At 38.4% G+C, this 18191-nt stretch overlaps 1 protein-coding gene across 1 annotated transcript; it reads left to right on the plus strand.

Annotated features, from left to right (window-relative positions):
* Positions 1–11330: 11330 nt before the first annotated feature.
* On the plus strand, positions 11331–15716 carry nkx1.2lb (NK1 transcription factor related 2-like,b). Its single transcript, XM_053630689.1, has 2 exons — positions 11331–13340; positions 15004–15716. Exons 1-2 carry the CDS (start codon positions 12893–12895, stop codon positions 15714–15716), a joined length of 1161 nt encoding a protein of 386 aa, XP_053486664.1. The 5' UTR covers positions 11331–12892.
* The last annotated feature ends 2475 nt before the right edge of the window (positions 15717–18191 follow it).

Genomic DNA, 18191 nt, shown 5'->3' on the forward strand with positions numbered 1-18191 from the left:
TAGAGACGTTCACTAGCCGATTTGACTGATGAGACAGTTGCGGTTGTCGTATGCTGGCGCACAACTTTGTGTCAATGCCAGAGCCGTCCCATACCACCATGGCTTAGTAGGCACATCAGTTTCTGATGCAGCCACTGCGCGGATGACAACATGGCAACCATGCAGCGCGAGTTCCTCTAATAGCCCTCTGCCCGTCAGAGTCTGTCATGATGAATCGCATGGCTCTTCTCTGGCTTTTCAGACTTAATTTTCTGAAGATTGCTTGCCCATTCAAGAGGAGAGAGCTCTGATTCGCACTCCTCTCCTGGAACCGCAGAGCTGTGATGAGATGTCAGTATTGTTCAGCCGAGCCTTTGGCATGGAAGCCTAACTACTAGTGGCTGCTTTTAAGAGATTGGGCTGAATTACTTGACTGGTGAAACTAAGTAGCAATTAGACAGCTCACCCACCAAACGGAAATTAGAAATTTTCCAGTGGGCTTAAGATGAGACCAAGCTTTCCAGGCTGTGCAAAGATGTTCAGTCCTTCTACAGAAGCCACTATGAAGCAGGAGACGCTGTTACAGGTCTTATTGACAAAATCTCACTAAGTACTCACCCACTGCGAAGCCTACAGTGGGTTGGCCTACAGTGAATTTTAACGTTTAATTCAGTGCAATGTGCTGGGCGTCGGATATTTGGCTAATGTTGAAACAGTTCTATTAGCTCACTGGGATATGAGCGAAAGTACAAAGCTAAAAAGAACAAGAAAATGAACTTTTGTCACAATGCATATCTTAGTTTGTCACTCAAATATTTAAACTGATAGACTTCCAAGACTGGCCCTTGATTTACCTGTTATATTAATCATGGCTGACTGATGGAAATTCCCATCTGAGACAGAGGCAATGTTTGATAAACAGCTTTGCTACAGCAAGGGCAGTTTAGTCAGACTGATTGACTGAGACACGGCATCTTCCTGTCACCTGCAATGAACTCTCTCGGTGTCATCTGCCCAGACCTTCTTCATAAGTGATTGCTTGAGTTTGACACTATTTTGCATGAACAATTTCACAGCAATTCCACATGTGGTTTAAAAACGTATGTTGTCCACTGTGGAGTTATTTTGTTCGGAACTTTAGATTCATCCAAATTTATTTTGAGTTCAAGTTCTTTGGTTTTATTTCATCTACAGCTACTAAAAGCTAACGTGATTTGCAAAGAAGTTAAATATTTGTATGTTGGAAATACAATATTAGTAGGTGTGTGCCTTGTATTATAGAGGGCAGAGCTGCGGATGTAATTTTTGTTTTAATATAAATAAACAAATAAAACTATTTAATCGTGTGGTTTTAATGGAATAATAATACTCCTGTATGGACTACACGCTTCATGATACATTATTCCCAGTATTTTGACACATAGAAGCCGGAGGCAGTTGGATGTAATTACTGGCTAAATTATTTGTCCATCTTCCTAGAATTGTGGTCACAACAGTCTTAAAGATTCAAAACATGATGATGTAATGATATTCAGAAACAGGTAGGTAAAGCAACAAAAAAAAAAAAGGAATTGCTGAAGAAATATGGAAATATGAAAAAACACGGCTCTGAGAAGCCAAGAAGCACTATCAACTGCTTTTCATAGTAAAGTGTGATTACAGTTTATTGTGTATTTTTGAACATTTATGAGATTTACAACACCACAAGCAAAACACAAGTGCAAGTACAACAGAAGGGGAGGAGCCAAGGCAGAGCTGGGGCAGGAAATACCCAATCAGGAATGGTGCAGAGTCTCATGACAGCTCCAGTCAACACCACACCATCATTTTGCCCTGTAATAAACCATAGGTCATTGGTATGAGTATGCAATGCTCATTCTCACACTCCTAATGGCACCCTGTGCTCATAAAAATTGCACAAATTTGAAGAAGCAAGGTCAATGTGGTGGATTTCCTTCAATTTCATCTGATTAAAGTTGTAAGAAAATGTATAAACATTAACCATTGGTCTGTCTCGACTCAGCGGTTAAAATGTTTAAAGAGCTAATGATCAGAAGGTGGTGAGTTCAACCTGAACCACCAATGAAGGTCCTTGAGCAAGGCCCTTAACCTTTAACAGCTCACTTGTATCCTGTCTCATTTCTAAGTCACTTTGGATGAAAGCCAAATAAATGTAAAAGAAAAATGCAACCCTGGTCCTGCATTGTGGAAAAAGGCCCAGTAATGGTACATTGTACTCTATTTTTAAGTAGTGTGCAGAACTGTGTTTTTAGAGTACTACATGTCGGTAACAGCATATTACTATAAAATAATTGCTGTAATTTTACATTTATTCTACTAGACTATAATAAAATGTGTGTATTAAAGCAACAATGGAATTTCAGTAGCTTTCTGCATAGCTAGTTAACTTTGCTAGTTAAATATGTCAGCACAGACTAGCTATTAGCTAGCTACTTTAACATTAACTCACTTGTTAGCTGTTGTCCTTGATGAAACTCTAAGTGCGAGATGTCACAATATTCTCACTCATTATCTATCAAAGCATCCAGGTTTTTTGTTTTGTTTTGTTTTTTTTTGCTGTTGTTGTTGTTTTAGAAAAGTTCAAGTTCAATTTCAAGTGGCTTTATTGTCATTTCAACCATATACATCTGGTACAGTACACAGTGAAACAAAACAACGTTCCTCCAGGATCACGGTGCTTACATAAAACAACCACATGAGACGACAGAGAACTAAATAAGATCTACACATTCTACAGAAAGTGCACGTGCAGACGTGTGCTAACAACACAGGACAGTAGAGTAACTACTAAGACAGGACAATAGGCACAGTATCTGACAGTGTAGCACCGAACAGTACACAGTTTTAGTGTGGAAGTGTCTGATATAACAGGTAGTGCAGAAGATAGGTGCCAAGGAATAACAATATAATTTAAAAATGGTATAAATGTAGACATAACATGCTATGACTTAGTCTTCAGCAGAGTAGCTTATACCAAATATGGACATAGTAGTTATTGCAGTAGCGGCCAGGTAAAGTGTATAATAGTGACAATAAATTCAATACTATATTTTTTATAAATACAGTCGCAGCAAAAATGCAACTGAGACAATGCAGGAATGTGCAAATATTGCAATGGGAGTGGGATGGTGCTCAGTTTAGAGAGTGTGTGTGTGTGTGTGTGTGTGTGTGTGTGTGTGTGTGTGTGTGTGTGTGTGTGAATCCAGTCTCTGAATATTGAGGAGTCTGATGGCTTGGGGGAAGAAGCCGTTACACAGTCTGATTGTGAGGGCCCGAATGCTTCGGTACCTTTTTCAGGAGAGTGAAGAGTGTGTGAGAGGGATGTGTGGGGTCATCCATAATGCTGCCGGCTTTGCGGATGCAGTGTGTGGTGTAAATGTCTGTGATGGAGCAGAGTGAGACCCCGATGATCTTCTCAGCTGTCTTCACTATTCTCTGCAGGGTTATAATTTGTATTATTCATTTATATTTTAAGTATTTACCCCCTGCTACATTGATTCCATATTTATAGCTAGGCAAATGTCACTTTGGATGTTTCTTACATAGCTTTAACCACTGTTGTACCTTGTTACACTTACCAAGGTTTGCTTATGTTATTGAACCCATGCTGTTTTAACAAGGGAAAACGCCTTCAATGCCTTACAGTGTAACCATAACTTGAATCATGTGATTTTTAGCAGAATGGCTATCTTTGTAGCTTTTGCTTTGATAATCAGAGTGAACACAGCAGTCCCACCAACACGAGGCTGGCTTTGATATATACATTTAGAATCAAGCTCTGTAGTTTTGTCAATTACCATGATGTGGTATGTTTTCTACAGAGGTTGTAGGTCAGAAGAACAGAAGTCGTACTCTGAGGTAAGAAAATATCTGCTCCTTTAATCCACTTGAACTCAGTTATTTTGTGTGACAGTTAGGCTTTCTTTAGGACTACACAACTTTCCATTTTCCTCCCTGTCTCTACCAGGCAGATTTGTCTTGTCTGAGCGTATTATTGCATGTCTTCAAGACAAACAGTTCACCATAGGCAGATACAGATTTTGTCAGCACATGAATGCTGACTGTCAGGTTCTCTTTACTTTGCTTCCTAAGACTTCATGCAACTGATTTCTACCCGACACAGATCCTTAGATGCTGATTACCACCACTACTGCTTTAAAAGCAGTCTGTGAGCATCAAATAGTCCTGCCATTTTATTTGAACTGAAAGGCTTGAAGTTGGTGGTTCTCCTTAACAAAAATGTGTTCAGTGAAGCCTTTGATAGAGTATAATGTTTAAGAAGAGGGCCATTCCTTAAATGTAATTTTGTAAGCATAATCTTATCTTATATCGATTCTTACACTCGATTCTGATTGGTCAAAAAAGATGCTAATTGGTCAAAATGGTGTAGCTCTGACAGTAGTTCCGGCTGCAAGGTTTATATTAATGCAGTCATTTTAATAGGGGACTTGTATAGTAGACACGCCAATAAACATATTGTTAAAAAGTGTGTAATTGTTGATATGGTGAGGTTTTCTGTGAGGTTATTTTATTATCTCATTTGGCATTTTGGAAACAGTCTCCAATGTCTCCAGTGTTGGTGCTTTATAGCAGATAAAGTATTACAGACAGAGGACTTTACACTTTTCAGTTTCTATGTACCATGACAAATATAGTGATCTTGTCTAATTAACTTATTAAAAGGATAGTTCACCCTAAATAATTTTTTTTTTAAATGTCGTTCCAAACCCAAAAAGAATTTTGTTCACGGACAAAAAAATGTCTTCCGCTCTCGCGAAAATGTCCACTCTCACGATACGACAAAACCCGGAAGCGCTGCACTGTTTACAGCAGAGGAAGAGGGATGCTGTACACAAACTCGGTCACATTGAACAATTTTTGTTACAAAAATGTCTGCAGATTTCGACCTTGTATGAGGACTTGTATTTTTTTTATCCGTGCTCGCAGCATCAACAACAGAATCGTGATTCTTGCGTGAAAGCCCGTCTGACATCTATCTGGAAGTAAAGCTATTTTGTGAATAAAGACTTAATTTGAGTTTTTTTGTGCACACAAAGCATTCGTACCGCTTCATAAAATTGGAATTAAACTCCCGGAGTCACACGGACTACATTTACGATGTCTTTATGAACCTTTCGGAGCGTGAAATTTTTGGTTACATGGACTATAAATGGAGGGACCGAAATCTCACAGGTTTCATCAAAAATTGTCTTCATTTGTGTTCCGAAGATGAATGGAAGTCTTACGGGTTTGGAACGACATGAGGGTGAGTAATTGATGACAGCATTTTCATTTTTGGGTGAACTATCCCTTTAACAAGAGAAAGAAAAAAGAAGGTGATGTTTCAGACTTTAATCAATTAAACATTGTTAGCTTTGGAAAATTACTGTAGTATAACAGAATAAAACCATTCAGGATCTCCTGTTATTGGAAAACTTCTTGATATTGGTAAGATTAACTCCTTTTTACCCGGGCCCCATCATTAATGGTTAAAGGTTCTGATAATCTTTTGAGACATAACGGTACATAAAGGTGTAAATATCACTTTTGTCATATTTATACACTTTGAATTAAAAATAAAGCAAGTGAGCAAACATATACTGATATACTTTTAGTTAATGTTTGCACAGTTATAAAACAACTCTAAAATGTTTAATAGCCTGTTGGCGGTTCAGTTGGGGGTACAAATCCCCCCTCCGCCTTGTGTGCACAGAGTTTGCATGTTCTCCCCGTGTTTTGGGGGTTTTCTCCGGGTACTCCGGTTTCCTCCCCCAGTCCAAAGACATGCATTGTAAGCTGATTGGCATTTCCAAATTGTCCATAGTGCACGATTGTGCCCTACGATGGGTTGGCACCTCATCCAGGGTGTCCCCTGCCTTGTGCCCTTAGCTCCCTGAGATAGGCTCCAGGCTCCCCTGTGACCCTGTGTAGGATAAGCTGTACAGAAATTGGATAGATGATTCTTTGCAGCTGTCTCAAGTAGCATACTCCTGTTTCACGCTGCGCCTGTCTTGTTTTGTTAGAGTTTGTAGTTTGTGATTACTACTTTATTCTATAGCAGCTGGTGAGCATAGATTTTTTGGTCTCAGTGACAGCTCCATCACAGTTCACAGTGTCGCCAGGTGCAGTGTAGACTGTCACTGTCCTGCTGTGACAAACTGCTGCCATTATGCAAGTGTGACAGAATTTCTCCAAGGCCAGTTTCTAAAAAAAAAAAGATTTCAACAATGTAACAAGTGAAATGTCACTGCTCACTAATTATGTTTATGTTAATTGTTAATTACGCTCTTAATGGGGTGATCTCAATTAACAATAGCAATGAAAACCTGTGAAGGGCAGTAGAACCATAAATGAGGCCAGTAATCACAAACCACCTGTAACATGGATTTATTGGTCTTTCTTGTTTCACATTCCTATCATATATCTCATTTATTCTAGTTACAAATGTACTTAAAATGTAGTGAATTTATTTCGAATATATAATATGCAGTAAAATAGAGCGACGCCTCACCTTTATCTGGCACATTTGAATCATGTGCAGGTATATAAAAGGTTTACCACAAAACCTAAATAATTAGATAATGTTATTCTGTAATACTGAAATACAGGTCACAGCATGCTATGAGAAAAGTCATAAATAAAACGAGTTCCTAACTGGAAAGTAACTGACTGACGAATGTCATTTACCAGTTCAGAATCTTATATAATTGCCTGAGAGGAGAACATCTTGTCTTAATTATCTATGCTAAAGCTCACAGTCAGAACATTTCAGTGGCTTGATTGAATTTGACATGGACATGGGAACCGTTTGTAAGATGAGCTGACAACTGTGCAGTATCAGATCGGAGACTATTCCTTATACCCAACACAGGAGGACAGTATACTAGTGTACAGGCATTGTGTACACTAAACCGAAGTTCATGGGGGGGGGCGGGGGTTTGGAAGAATCCTTAGTGTTACTTATGTCCTCGTGAGTACGTTTCATTCGCTGCTTTCTGACTAGGTGTTAAGGTCCAACTTGAATTCAGTGTCACTTTTAAATCCAACCAGCTTTGATAACGCACTAGGTAAATTTAATAAAAAGGAATCATGGTTGTTTTAGTTAAATAGAATAAACCTAATAGAAGTGGAATCCAATTTTTAATATGCTAGATTCTAGGTATGTGAAAGATTTTTTTTACTGGCATCTCAATCAACCTTTTATTTATGAATATACATTTGAATAAAGGGTATAACACACATTTTTCTATAAATTGTTGTAAATACAGCTATTGAATAGGACCTAACTATAGCTTACTTGGTTGGTGCTCTATTCATCCGATTCACTGAGAATCTGTGAATAGGCCAGTCTGATGGTACACTATGATGAGTTATTCAGTTGACATGGATAGATGATGACGTGAAAAACATAACAGTTTATTTGATACATTTTTATGAAGTGTATTGCTTTGTCCTCACATGAAAGAGAGATTAAGAACTTCTTTATTGCCGATATGGGTCGACTGTTAAATCCTGTTGTATCCTTATTTATTTATTTATTTATTTATTTATTCATTCATTCATTCATTTATTTATTTATTACATTTTATCTTGGATGTTATTATTTTGTCTTTACTAACAGAGCATTTGTGTTAAGTACTAAGAACTCATCCAGGAAGTGTCTAGCTGTCACCTTTCCTTTTTGGGAGGTGTAGTTACTGTATCTACGTCTTAGAAGAGCGCGAAATTGAACATTTCAGAACTACCATAAAGCACAAATGCTGTATAACTCCAATATAACCTCACTTACTTACGAAGCCCACCCAATATGCCAGCTAAATGAATGATTTGAATGCCCTCAGACTTAAGTTTTTATCAAATTTGCATTTCTAGCACTGTTGTGTATGTTATATATTCACTATGTATACCTTCTACAACTGTCATGTAAGAGCAATAAGAACTAAGATAAGAAGAAAAAAATTGACAGTCAGTGACAATGAGGGTTTTGTTATCTCTTGCAAGTAAAGACAGTAACAGAAATAATAATGTGTGTTTCTGAAAAAGTCTAAGGTTGTTAAGAATGGCCCAAATTCACACTGGGTCTGGTTTTGTATCATTTGGAATTTCTAGTAGAATGTCTTAATAAAAGATGCTATTGCTCTTCAGTCAGTGCATTGGCATTAGCTAGGGTCTTAACCACTACGGTTTATGATGTTGTTGCACCGTTTGTTGTCTTATTTGGTGATTATTGGGTATGTTAACAGAATGAGCTATTATATCTGTATTATATATGTAGTCTGAAGCGATTGTTCTCTCTGAATGGTGCTGCCCCAAATGAATATTGACTGATTGATCAGATGATCGTGCCCTTATGTGAACTTCCCAGCACCCCAGAGCGCCGTCCTTTCACCCTTCTGCCATAAAAGTGTGATTCGTCAGCAGATTTACAGCGTGCGAGCTGTCTGTTAATTAAGCTTATAGGGCTCCAGGTTCCAATGCATTTAAACTACTCCTGTCTGGCACAAGGCACAATTTAAAGCCACAAGTGCAGCTGGAGATACGACATACGCTGTGCATAAATACCCACAAATGGTGGAGAAGACGGAGAAATCAGCAAACAGCACTGGGGAGAAACAGATTCCTCTTGTCATCGGTATGTCTGTTTGCCTTCGCATGCCTGGGAATGTTTATCACCGAGTCAAATAACCGTATTGCATATTGACCGAGACACTGTAATCACAAGCGGACACAAGAACCGAGACCCACAAACTGTAATCAGAATGATCTCCCTAAGGCCACACATTTTTCTCATCTCTATAAAGGCTGTGGTGCTTATAGTGCAGGAAGATATTCATGTTGGCCACTAGCAGGAAGTCTCCTGTGTGTTTTGAAATCAGTGTCACACTTCAGGAAACAGATCATTTAATAACTATCAAGCTTAAAGACTCGGGGTTTCGTAAAACTGGCTGCAAGTTTGTTCAGGAGAACTTTTTATTTAATTCCTAGAACAATTCCTATTACTAGGAATAAAGTCAAAAGCTGATCGAATTTATAACATTTTTGAAAATACTTTTCTAGATGTTTTGCTGATTAAAAAAAGCAAAAAAAAGCAAAAAAAACAAACAAAAAAAAGCATGTCAGTAATCCCAGACATATGCATATCCATATTCATAATGCAATGTAATTACCCCCTTGGGTATGTATATTAACTGGGTTTCATTCCATGGCATTAGAACAAAGGGAAGCATGCCCCCAGCTGGCACATCTTGGCATCAAACAGCAGCGGCTGCTTTCTTTTAGGAAACTCCTATTATATTAGTTGTAAAAATAATACCTTGAACACAAAGAGTCCTCATTATTTGTATGTATATGGTAGAACTGTCTCTTCTTCTCTCCTTTTCCTTTCCCCAGCTCTCTCTGTGGTAGATGTCACCGGTTGTACATTTGTTCCTTCACAGCCCCCTCATCCCTTAGATTAGATTTCTCCTTTCTCATTACCAGCCTTAATAGACCCCTCCGACCTCATCCCAGCTTGAGATATTATCTGAGCCCCTATAATTAATTAACTATAGCGCAAATATTATAGATTATTAAAAATAGCATAACTAATAGTGTAATATCTCAAGCTGTCGAGTTTAATAGTCAACATTGTCTTGGCCTCCCTTATCAGTAGGAGACACCCGGTCAGAATATTGATTTCTGGTCATTTTAACCGTCATCTGCCACCATGATGGGGAATTGTCAGGTTTTTACCACTCCGAGCTCATTTAAAATCGTTAGATTGTGGCTGCTGCCTTGACTAAAGGCTGTCTTTTCTCAGACCCTTTAAAAGCACAATATTTTATCTACAGAGTAAAATGACATGGGGATGTTACAGTAGAAATATCCCTGTAAAGAAAGAATGGTAGTGTTCTGTTAAAGAGCACAGACCTGCTTTCAGCTCAGTGCTGTCTGCTTGACAGAGTCATTTGCTGTTTCAGACACACTGGAAAATGTATAGGGAAAAAAAAATGTTCCATCCACCAGCATTCACGATCACAGCTGATGGGTTTGAAGGCATTAATGGCTTCCTCCTAATCAGCTTCATAAAGAATAAGTGTATTTACCTAAAGCGTCTCAGTCCTGTGAAGCAGAAGAGGATCTTCCTTGTGGATGGACAATATTTGAGCTTCTGATTGTAATTATGATTCATTTGTGTGAACAGATTAATTCAATAATCAGGGGGTTCAGCGTAACACATTAACCTTAATTAAGCTCATTAATGGCACAGACACGTCTCCCCTAGTGATTCAAGTCCTCCGGTCTGGCTCAGTTCCAAGCCTGAACACTTCCATGTTTCCCCATGTTGACATACAGTACAGAGGGTTTGCAAAACAGGTCTGTTAATCATTTGTATTTTGTAAGATTATGAGCTTATTTTACTCAAGGGATGTACATGTGTGAAGGTAGAGTATGTAGAGGAATTTCTACATACCAAAATACTTTATTTACAAAAGATTATCTGACATTGTTACTACTTATGTCAATGTGATTACGTCAATTAACTTACTATGGGGTTCATTTTGATTACGTGACCTTGTTTTTTTTTTTTTTTTTTAAGTGGTTATACGGATAAAGAATATAAAGAAAAAACTATGGATGTGGACAGTGGTAGCTCAGTGGTTAAGGCACTTAGCTGATCAAAAGGTTGTGAGTTCAATTCCCAGCACTACCAACCTGCCACTGTTGGGCCCTTGAGCAAGGCCCTTAACCCTCAACTGCTCCGTTGTATAAAATGAGATAAAATGTAACGTAAGTCGCTCTGGATAAGGGCATCTGTCAAATGCCATAAATGTAAATGTAAATGTTCTCAGTTGTATGTGGTTTAATTCAACTGAATGAAGGTGAAAAACTAGTGATTATTGTGTGTGCGTTGGGGGGTGGGGGGTAGAAAGGGTATCGGGGTCGGCAGAGGGGCTATTTTATTATTTTGCGCTTGTAATTAAATTGTCAGTGTCCTGGTTAATCCGTGATGTCAATAACCGTGAGAGCGTTGTACGCGCAGTTCATGACGTCACTACTGTCATGTGTCATTACGTCACGAATTGTAGCGTGTAATTCCACTGTAATTCCATTCAATCTGGAAAACAATGTGTAATTTCCCAACTAACTCAGCAACCGAAAGGACACAGCATAAAAACATTCTGTTACTGAGAATGTCAAATAGTCGAAATTAAGTAAAAATGCCTGTTATGGAATACTTGGGATATATATATATATATATATATATATATATATATATATATATATATATATATATATATATATATTTGTCATTTACAAAAATGCATTTTTACTGCTTGTAGCAGAGGTTGATATTTGTAACTGATTCCATTTAAAGATGAATGAATTATTCAGACTTCAATAGCCAGTTTAAGTTTTTGGTATTTCTATAAACTATACAAGGATCAAATTGTTTTTGTTGTTTGTTTGGTTTTTTTTTTGTTTTTTTTTTGTTTGTTTGTTTTTTGTTTTTTTTTTAAAGCTGCTCCTTCAAAAAAGCAACAAAGTTTCTAGATTCTAATTGGGCAAACGCCCATAAATAAAGTGATTGTCAGACTGCTCTGGAGATCTGATTAAGGGCTAATAGGTGCTGAATTAAAGCTTGGACGCCGCTTTATGTCTCTGCTGCTTCATTGAGAAGCGCTGTGTATCGCAGCTCCCGTGGGTCTGCTCATGATGGGATAATCATGTTCATCCCGACTAAAATTACAGCTGATTGTTTTACCCATTATTTTGCCCAACTTTTAATTCCTTTCTCCCAAAGGATCATTGCACTCGGTAATTGCAAAGAACTGACCTTGTATGTGTCACCCACTCGACCTAGAAATCCAATTTTGTTAAACTTTGCATGGCGATTTGACCATATTAGACTAGTCTTTGTAGCTTTGTGGCTTGAAAGTTAATGAGAATTTTTTTTTTTTGAAAGGTTATTTATATTCGAAGTGACCACAAACTGAGTTTTCAGTAAGCCTAATTCGTCTGTTAATTACTTAATGGCTACATAATTGCTTATTGGAGTGAATGCGGTTAACTTTGGGCTTCACCCAGGAAGATTAGCCTATATTCAAGTGCAGTAAACTATCAGAATTCTTTTTGGGGGGGAAATATTCTTTTGATTAATTGGCGTGGATTGTTTGAATCTGGTTGACGAGATGCTTTTATAAAGGCCTTGTTTTTCTTATAAATATTTCTTGGAACAAACATTATCATAACCTCAATCCCGATGGAGAAGCGAGGGAGGAAGGAAGGAAGGAAGGAAGGAAGGAAGGGGGAAAAATAAGCCTATTTAGTGACTTTCCAGTCCAGTGGTCTTAACGTTGAAAGTGAGCTGACAGCTGCGTATATCAACGGCCCACATCATCGCTCACACGCCGCTCGCCTCCGCCGCTTCTCACGGCCGCAGACGGAGATAATAGGCTATTAGAGGCGCGGGATTAATTTGTAGCCAATTACGGCTCACAGTAGAATATGAATACATAAATAAGGCGTAGCGCTTGTGCGTGGGTTCCGGCGGGGTAAGAGAAGGATATAGGGGAGGGGGTGAGAGAGCAAACGGGCGCACAGGCGGGACATAAACGTGGGGGGTGGGTGAAGGGGGGAGAACTCAAGAGGGGGTGGTGGTTAACCCCCCCTCCCTAAAAAAAAAAAGAGAGAGAACCGGTGCAAGAGAGATCAACATCCATCCAGCGGGCATCTGTCCACTCCAACACACAGTGCTGAACAGGATCTAGATAGAGCGCTGTATGCACTACTGAGAGTGTGAGGAGCTCCGAAATTTTTTTACACACACACACACACACACACACACACACACACACACACACACACACCGGCATGCTTTAAGCCGAATACGTTTCTAGTGGGAGAAACTATGAATAGGGATAAAGTGCAGGTGGGCGACATCTCCATCGAACCGCCGACGACTGGCATCGCTGCACAAACAGCAGTAATCGTGGTCGCGTCTCCGGAAAGCATGGACATGGACGCGCACGGGGAAAAGCGCATCGCTTCCGGTGAGTTGGCTGTGTTTTCCTGCCCCGCAGCCAGAGATGTGCTTCAGGCGGAAAGCCGAGAGAACTCCGTGCGCCAGGACGCACCGGCGCTTCCTCCAGCCAGCGCTCCTCGGACCACTTCGTTCTCAGTGCTGGACATTTTGGACCCAAATAAGTTCACAAGCAAAAGGCAGCCAGCCAACAGGACAGGCTGTGACTCCGGCTGTGGGTTCGGGACAGAAAACAGAGGCGAAGATTCCAATCACGCAGCAGATCAGAAAGCATATCCTGAAGAGTACGACTGCAAGAAATCGTCCGGGATGCTAAGTAAGTGTTAAATAAATATACACCTGCAGGCTACTCTCTTGTCATTCACAAGCCATTCAAAGAGGCGAAACTGAGAGCTTGGAGTTGCACTTTGAACCGTGTTTACGTTTCACTGAGCAGCAGGTTAGCCTAAATGTCGTGGGACAGCTTCATTTAACTTTTGTAGTGTAATTAACCACGTCTTAAAATCCACAGTGTTTAGAAGAAGAAATGTATTTATGAATGTCGGATAAAAAAAAATGAAAAGTTTGCAGTCTGAATTTAGGCAGATCAGACCTACTCCCATCTTCATTTAATAATTAAATGACTGTTTGGAGAACGCTATAATACATTTATTATTTATTTCCGATCAATTATTTCCATCGACTGTCGATATCTTGTGAGGCAAATTATTATTATTATTTTTAAATAAATTATTAAAAAGGTTCCAAATTGTAACGCACGATAAGTTTGGACTGTGTGTTTCTGGAGGTAAGTGCTGTTCCTCTATCTTGTGCATCTTAGAGCGTCGTGATCGATATCTCTCTTAATAAGTATAACAGGTTTAAATCGTGTAATTATCCGAAATTTGACCCTATAATTTAGATGTCGAGGAGGAGTTTGCAAGCTGCCTGAAAGAGATATACTCGATTCGATAATAGGATATCGACCTGTCCGTTGCACATGCCACTCTGGGCCGATCTTCCCCATTATCCCGCGTCCTTAACGCGCCAATCAGCGCTAAATTAACTGATCGAATGAGTTTAATTGTTTTTCTTCTTCTTCTTCTCCTTCTTCTTCTTTTCCGTGTTGCATGGCTTTGTCTCAAGCCTGAATAGTGAAAATGAAGAGAAGGTATCCTTCATCCTTTATCCTAAACCGACAATCGAATCCTGAATGCACATGTGCTGATATTTCAAACAGGCCTAGGCTATATTTAGGAGAGTTTGTGCAACTGATTAGACGCAATAAAAATAAAAAAAAACTCAAAGCATGACTGCAGACTGTAGGTATACCTTAACAGAGGGGTTTACTGGATTAATAAGACATAACCTTATACACTGAAAACGCGGTTCAGACGGCAACATTTAACGCGTCAAGACACGCAAATGGATGCTTTAACTTATTTCCTTTAAGGAAAAAAACAAAAAACAAAAAACCCTCTTCCTGTTCAGTTTATTTCTATAGGCTATAGAATACTCATATTGCGTTTGGTTTTAGAATAAAACTGACATTGAGTTAGAAAAGTAATGCGATAATAAATGATACATATTTAAAATGTATGGAAAAGTTTCTGATTTAGGCCTAAATGCATTTTATTGTTTACATGGAAACAAAGAAAAAAAAAACAGAAAAAACATTGGTCGTGCCTGTTTATTTCATATAATAAAGTTAATACTCGGGTATAGTTCATGACATTTGTGTAATTAATTAGTATATATATATATATATATATATATATATATATATATATATATATATATATATATATATATATATATATATATAATTACAGTAATCATTGCATTAGTAAAACATACTCTGATGTAGCTCATTACAGGATTTGGTTCAATCATAATTATGAGAAATTAATAACAAATTAATGTGGATTTATTTGCGTTACGGTTTTATTTCAGGCTATAAGAATGTGAATAATGCATCAGTGCAAATTGTTTTTCAGCAGAGGATGGCTTCGTGTTCAGATCTGCAGAGTGTGAGAATGATTTTGCGCGTGGGAATCACACGGACAGCGAGCTGCAGGATGATCTGTGCAGTGAGGAGAGCAGCGGCGCGCTCACCGGAAACCCCGACGGAGAGGACGAGGACCCGGCCATGAAAAGCCCGAGTCCGGGCAGCCAGCAGAGCCAGCAGTCCTCCTCAAATGGACAGAATCAACAAGGCAAGCCGAAGAGAAAACGCTCCGGCTCGGATTCGAAGTCCGGAAAGCCGAGAAGAGCTCGGACTGCGTTCACGTACGAGCAGCTCGTGGCGCTGGAGAACAAGTTCAAGTCGACGCGCTACCTTTCCGTGTGCGAGCGCCTCAACCTGGCGCTGTCACTGAGTTTAACGGAGACGCAGGTGAAAATCTGGTTTCAAAACCGCCGGACAAAGTGGAAGAAGCAGAACCCGGGAGCAGACACTAGCGCTCCGACGGGTGGTGGCGGTGGAGGAGGACCGAACGGACCGGGCGCCGGTTTGGGCGGCTTGAGTCCCCTCAGTCCGTCTCCACCCATGAGCGGTCATCTATCAATGCACACCAGCTATCCAAGTCACACACCTGGAGGACTAATGTGCACTACTCAGTTACCCTTCCTGCCTAGTCATGCAGTACTGTCCCCGTTCATGCTGAGCTCGCAGACGTACGGAGCGCCCGCCTTTTACACGCCGCACTTGTAAGAACACTGTTCTGTAAATACACTGAAATAAGATCAAACCCCAGAACTGGCACACCCCGAGCAACGCACTTTCCATCCTGTGATGGCCAAAACACGGACGGGGAGGAGAGGAGGAGGAGGAGGAGGGATGTGTATCATTTGAGGCACTTTCTGTTAGCTTAACTTCTCCAAAGCATTCGATGCATGAGAGAAGACTAAAATGCTAAAATGCTGAAATAACTGTTGATGTACTCGAGAGCGTGTCGGACAGCAGCAACCCCTGCAAGTCACCCTGACGCACAACAGACAGCTCCAGTTATCCTCATGTCCAAGTCGTTATACCTACATTTGATTCCAGAAGTGGTATTTCGTTAGGTTTTGAATCACTAAAATGTGAGCATTTTCCTGGCTCAGACTGTAAATATTATCACGAATATATGTTAGGCACTAATTTTGAATGCAAATGCGCAACTAGTAAGGAATCAGTGGGAATTTAAAAAAAGAAAAAAAAAAAAAAGAAAAAAAAGAAGAAGAAGAAGAAGAAAAAAAAGAAAGAAGATATGTATCCAAATCATAAACGAATCTGTCTAATTAAAATACGATTCGTAACTTTTTAAATGTTTAGGGTTATTTATTTCCAAATTTTACATGCTATTTCATTGTTTGGTTTGAAAAGAATTTAAATAAAACCCCCTTTTTTAACATACGGCTTTCAGAAGCAATGTCTCGAAAACCTTCCCTGTATGGTCTTATAATATTATTATGATTATAATTATTATAAATATATCTTGTAATAATATTATACATTATTATAACGCAATATATAATATTATTAACAGCCTACTACAGCCTGTATAATACATTATTAGGACATAACTTTAGCCTACGCGTGACGCAAAAAATAAATAAAATTTTTAAAAAATGCTGATATTTTTACACATTATATACACTTTTAATAGGCTACAGATCCTTTATCAACGAGGTGCACATACCAAGTTTTATTTCCATTTCAATTCCACGAGCGTTATTCTGAAATAATGCCAATGGAGAGATGTGCAAGTTTTTGTTGTGTATTTTAGATGGATTTTAGCCTATATTGTGTGCTCTTGTAGCTAATTGGATCACATGGTCCTGTCGATCCTGAAATAATCTAAATAATGTTATGGGAGTTTTTAACCCTTCACAGCCCTGTTTTTAAATTTGAAAAAAAAAAAAAAAACACGAATTTTTTAAATAAAACACACATTTGGGATTTCCCCTAAAAGAGAATTAGTGTCCTACTTCATGCGTCAAACGAATATTTGTGTAAGACTCTTGCCGTGTGTAGAACTGCGGAATACAGATTATATCAATTTCACTTTTAGACCGATTTAATGTTGTTTATTGTTTGAGTGAAAGCATTTCTTCAGAATACAAGAAATCACTTTTGGATGATTCCTTATTTTAAGTTCGACTGCATAAATTGTATTATTATTATTATTATTATTATCATTATTTATACATTATTGTTTTTAATGTCTGTCACAAATGCCTACCGACCACGAAACTAAAAGGATTAGAACATCCTGTGCCTTTTTTTTTTTTTTTTTTCATTCCACTTTTCTTAACTTGAAAATTGATTTCAAATTCATTTGCTGTGGTTAAGCCTCTATGGAGATCCTCCTCTTATCGAGACTCCTCTTCGTCCATCAAAGTCAGTAGACTTAAAACTATTAAATTGCTCACAATGAAAGTTCTCATACAATAATAATAATAATAATAATAATAATAATAATAAACACTACAAGTTTATGAGTAATACTTAATTTTTCACGAAAATATTTGCACCTATAAAAACCTTGTAATTGTTACACCATGGGATTAGTACAATTTTGTTCAAACAGATGCATTAACTTATTAACCTATATTCATAATTCTGTACTATAAACTACTGGTTAAGGCATTTCAAGGATTCTGTGTCTTAATATTAAAAGTATAAACTTTGACGGATCAGGTCGACATTTAAGACTTTTTTGTGGGTGTGTGTGTGTGGACTTAATGGAGCCCAAGTACATCCCAGATTAGCTCTAACGCGCTACACTGAAACTCGGACTGTTACCATGAATGCAGTTATTTATTTATTTATTTTTTTTGCATAATAAACCGACTCAACGTTTCTTCCAACACCGGAATAAAACGTTCATCTGAACGCAGAAGTGCAGGAGCTGAGTTTATAGGGACCTCACTAGAATAGAAAGAGAAAACTATCCTTAAAGCATTTGGAAATATAGACGTCAAAGAAACAACTGTTTTTTGCTTGATTTTTTTTATACTTATTTAAAAGAACAAATAGAAATACATGAAAATAGAAAATGATTAAAAAAAATTCACAACTCACTGCCATTTAGATAAAAACAGGACTGCAAAACACCCAGCTTAGAAGAAATTTCAATAAAAATGTCTTAGATCTTGGGAATTATAAATAACAATAATAATAGTAATTTTAAGTGGGGAAATA

Source organism: Ictalurus furcatus, chromosome 8, assembly GCF_023375685.1.
Source record: "Ictalurus furcatus strain D&B chromosome 8, Billie_1.0, whole genome shotgun sequence".
NCBI lineage: Eukaryota > Metazoa > Chordata > Actinopteri > Siluriformes > Ictaluridae > Ictalurus > Ictalurus furcatus.